The 4,313-nt window shown below is 41.3% G+C and overlaps 1 protein-coding gene across 1 annotated transcript in view; it reads right to left on the reverse strand.

The window, feature by feature from the left end:
• The window catches only part of LOC118331560 (F-BAR and double SH3 domains protein 2-like), a gene marked incomplete in the record, with an annotated part of 27,942 nt that overhangs the window by 16,675 nt on the left and 6,954 nt on the right, over positions 1-4,313 (reverse strand). Inside the window, 4 exon segments of the mRNA XM_035666592.1 lie at positions 270-414; positions 518-594; positions 1,756-1,765; positions 3,776-3,788. Coding sequence (XP_035522485.1) covers positions 270-414; positions 518-594; positions 1,756-1,765; positions 3,776-3,788 — 245 coding nt within the window.

Genomic DNA, 4,313 nt, shown 5'->3' on the forward strand with positions numbered 1-4,313 from the left:
AACGTTTTGCTTGCTATGATTGGTGAAACTTATTTGCATCACTTCGACTTCCTGGATAAATTTTAATTTTTTAATTGCTGGATAAATGGATAAGATAGATAAGATGTTCCTTTATTGATCCCCTGTAGAGGAAATTCAAATTGGCATTGGAATGTGGTGCAAAGACTAAAGTAAAGAGAATAAAATACAATAAAATATAATATAAAGTAGAATATTGTACGCCTGTTTTTATCTGTATATATCTCATATATATTATTGACTTGTAATACCTTCCTCAGCTGCTGCTCCTTCTGCAGTCTGACCGTCTTGGCTGGATCGGCAACCTGGACTTTGTAGTTATCGCAGGCGCTGATTCTGGACTGGGTGACCTGGACCGTGCCCTCCAAATAGGCCCTCCATACACAATACATGTTCCTAAACACAAACAGACAAAACAGACATACTGGTTATGATTAAATGACATTTATTACCAAAAGAATACAACATTTAGGTGGAAACCGCCTGATAACGACGTTACCTGTGGTCTTCTTGTTCCTCTGTCAGACTGTCAGGCCATTCCCTCTTTAGATACTGATTGGCCAACTTCTGGAGCGCCTGGAGGGGAAGAAGACAAAAGCAGGGATGACCTTTCACCTTTCGACACCAACACACATTTCCTGCGTCTCATCTTCACGTAGGACACGCTCGGAAGACTGCGTCCCCCCCTGACCTTGTCCTATAAACCACCAGAGTGTGCAGACAGAAGAGTAAAGTCAGTAAAAAGACGTCTTTTCTTCAACAGTCGCACTAATATGGAGACTCATTTAAAATCCATACACATTGAAGAGTTCAGCTCTGCGTGGACCCGTTCACCTGTTAGCCAGAGTCTGGAGGTTGGCTCGATGGCTGGTTTTTAATGCTGACGTGGGCTCATTTTTAGAAGAAAAATGTAATTGATTTAAACCACATTCTCCCCTGGAGATATATTAGGTTCCTCCACCTCGGCCAACAGTGAGGTTAACCTTTGAAGAGCTAAAATAGCAGCACAGAGTAAACAGGGGAGGGGGGAGAGGAGGGGTACGGAGGATATCTCTGGTGTTTCTGAGTTTGGTATGTCTGAGAAATGAGCTGAGCTGGAATATTTTACAGCACGCTGCAGAAGATCTGAGATGAATTAAGATTTTGTAGTAGGAATAAAATGTTGTTGTTTGGGTTTTTATGTTTCGCACAAGAAAGAAATCCTCAGCGTAATTAATTGGTTTTAAACAACAATGAAGAAAACAAAAGAGAGAGAGAGAGAGAAAGACTGGGAGTTTCACCAGGGAGGGAGGGTTCTTGTGTTGCATTGTGGGAGTTGTAGTATTATTGGGGTTTGACTCGTGCAGGAGACTAAAACTGCCCTCAGTAACCTGCCTCTTGTTTAAATGTATTAATTTCCTGCTTTGTGTTACTGTCCCTCTGCTGCAGCTCAGCACACTGACTGTCTGTTACACCCAAAGAGGGAGTTTAGTATTAATAGAGTGAAACTTTGGAAGATACTCGTCTCTTTGCCGCTGCCGCCAAGTGCTTGCTCACTGTTGGGTGTCTGTAAATAATTTTATGTGGAGTATAAGGAGCAGTTATAAGTCAGACTGCTGGAGAATCTTTAGTTAAACTAATTCTTCCACAGAATGACGACTGTGGGTTTTGTCCCCCATCAGTTAGACTGAAATTGCTTTGAGAAGGAGTCTCTTTGGTGTCAGTTTGTAGGATTTAAGGTCATCTTGTGGTGTTGACCTGTGAAAAACTCAAAAACTATTAAAGAGTCAGTATTTATTTGTCTGTTCTGGGCTACTGTAGAAACATGGTGGTTCAACAAGACGACCCGCTGCCTCTGTAGATTAAAAACAGCTCATTTTAAGGTAACAAAAACAAAACGATTCTTATTTTCAGGGGATTATACATTAACGAAAACATACCTATGAGTATTATATTCCATTTAAACCGATGGATACTCCTAAATGTCACACACTGGACCTTTAATGTTGCATCGAGTATTGTTTTAATATAAACGTGCGATTCATGACCGGACTCTTCGCTTCACTACAGTTTCAAAACGGTTCCTAGAATCAGTCTGAATAAAATGACCCTAAACTGTAGTTTGTATAAGGACTGTTGTTAATGCCAGTAACTTCTCGAGTTATTATTAACTTATAGTGAAGACGGAGGTATTCCTTACTTAAACTACTCAATTACTTTAAAGTTGAGACTGACTCTGTAGGTGACAAACATAACCGAACGCAGGTCAACGTGGACCGATAAGTCGAGACAAATAAAATACGTGGGTGTAAAAATGATTTTTATCGCTCGTTTTTTCAGATTAAATGTTTTTTTAAATGTTTTTTTTGTGTGTTTGTGTTCAGGCCCGTGAAGGAAACGAGCCCGTCTATCCGTCCTCTGTCCACTGTCATCCAGTCCCGGAGCAGGCGAGGCCACGGCTCTGAACTCGCTGGTCTCGGTGACGTTGGTGCCAAAGCTTCAAAGCCGCTACAAACCCGACCATTGTGGGGTTCGGAGAGAGAGAGAGAGAGAGAACAGTGTGATGGGAACAAGGGAAGAGGAGGAGGAGGAGGGAGAGAGGAAGAGCCACACAGAGGAGGACATTTTATCACACGGTGTGTGCGCTGAATAGCAATCGGCTAATGGCTAAAGCAGCTTGCAGGTGTAAGAGACCCAGAAAAAGGCGCGTAAAGAAAGAGAGAGAGGGGGAACCAAAGAGGACGAAGAGTTCCAGAGACACTCTGACCCACTTTGATTCAACCACCGGCAGCGGGTGTCTAATTGATCACAGAACGAGCAGGCAGACACACACAACAGCGTTCAAACTGAAGCACACAGTGAAGACATTTTATTCACTAATCTATTGATCATTTTGTCTGTGAAATGTGAGAAAAGTGTCCAAAGGTGATCTTCAGATGGTCCAATCAACAGTTTAAAACCCCAAATATTCAATTTACTTTGATATAAAACACATTTAAGACGCTTGTATCAGCAAATATTGTTTGTAAACTGACTCAAAGTAATAATCCATTATTAAAATATCTGGTTCTGATGTTCTGTCAATCAGTTTAATCAATTAATGTTGTATTTAAGCTCCAACAGTATAAAATAAACCCATTTTATTCCCCTACAAATTTTACTAGACGTTCTTCATTTTAGGTCTCGAATTAACAATAATTTTAATCAGCAATTTAATGAATTCATCGAATTGTTTTGGCTTTTTATTGCTGTTCTTAGATTGTAAAAGCTGAGCAACAGGAAAACTAATCAATGAATAGTTTGGTCCATAAAACGTCTGTCGCAACAGTTAGTACTGCGCTCTAAAAGAGTCTCGATGATGAAACTATAATAAAAATACACACGAGACGTCCTTAAATCGAGCTCTGGTAACCTGCGGAGGACTCGAGACGCTGAGTGAACGCGAGGAGACAGAAACTCGGTTCTGACGAAATCTGACTTTCAAAACAACGGTGGAACTCGGGCATGCAGATCCAATAAAACACACATGCACGGGGTTACAAAAGCTCGCCTGCGGGCTGATCTTCCCTCAGCTGCATTCTTCTCTTTCCTACATCTCTCTACAGTTCAATACTTTTTGTAAAGCTCATTTTTCCATTGTTTAATCTCCTCCTAGTCGGTTTACAGACCCTCTGATAACTACATTGACGTCTCCGCTGCCAGACACATGCTCGCAATTTTAAACGGACTTTGTCGCCAATCAGGAATTAGTCCCGGAGGATGTGTACTACAGTTAGACTCACTTTCTAGATCTTGTTGTTGCTCTGGTTCAGTTTTGATGAAGCACCGAGTTAAATGTAGTGCTTCTACTTCTCCTTCCTTGTTCTGAGACTATTTAAATCTTTTATGCAAGGTCACGCGATGACACGGACCCAGCCGAGCAACATGAATAATGTACAAACAGGAGTCAGAGACGCTTCATTTCCCCTCTTAGCTTCTCTTGACCCGACTCTTTCTACGTACGTACATCTCAGAGGTTTTGACCGGCTGCAATCGGTTTAAATGTTAAATGTTTGAGGGTAAAATGTGTATTTTTAAATAAACTGCAAAGGAAGTGAAGGATTTTAGTGGCATCTAAAGGTGTGAAGGAGAAACTACGGCTCAGGGTTCCCGCTCGTTTCAAGAGGACGACGCTTGGTCATCGTTTAAGGGCCACTCCGATTTTTCCGCTTTCCAAATTGACTCCAGTTTTCCTCCAACCAGAATAAAACCCAGCCAAAAACACGATTAAAGATTTCCTGTAAAGCTGCTCGATTGATCAAAATTTGATCACGATT

This window comes from Morone saxatilis, unplaced genomic scaffold (genome assembly GCF_004916995.1).
Source record: "Morone saxatilis isolate NCDOM2014 unplaced genomic scaffold, NCSU_SB_2.0 Contig20, whole genome shotgun sequence".
Classification (NCBI taxonomy): domain Eukaryota; kingdom Metazoa; phylum Chordata; class Actinopteri; family Moronidae; genus Morone; species Morone saxatilis.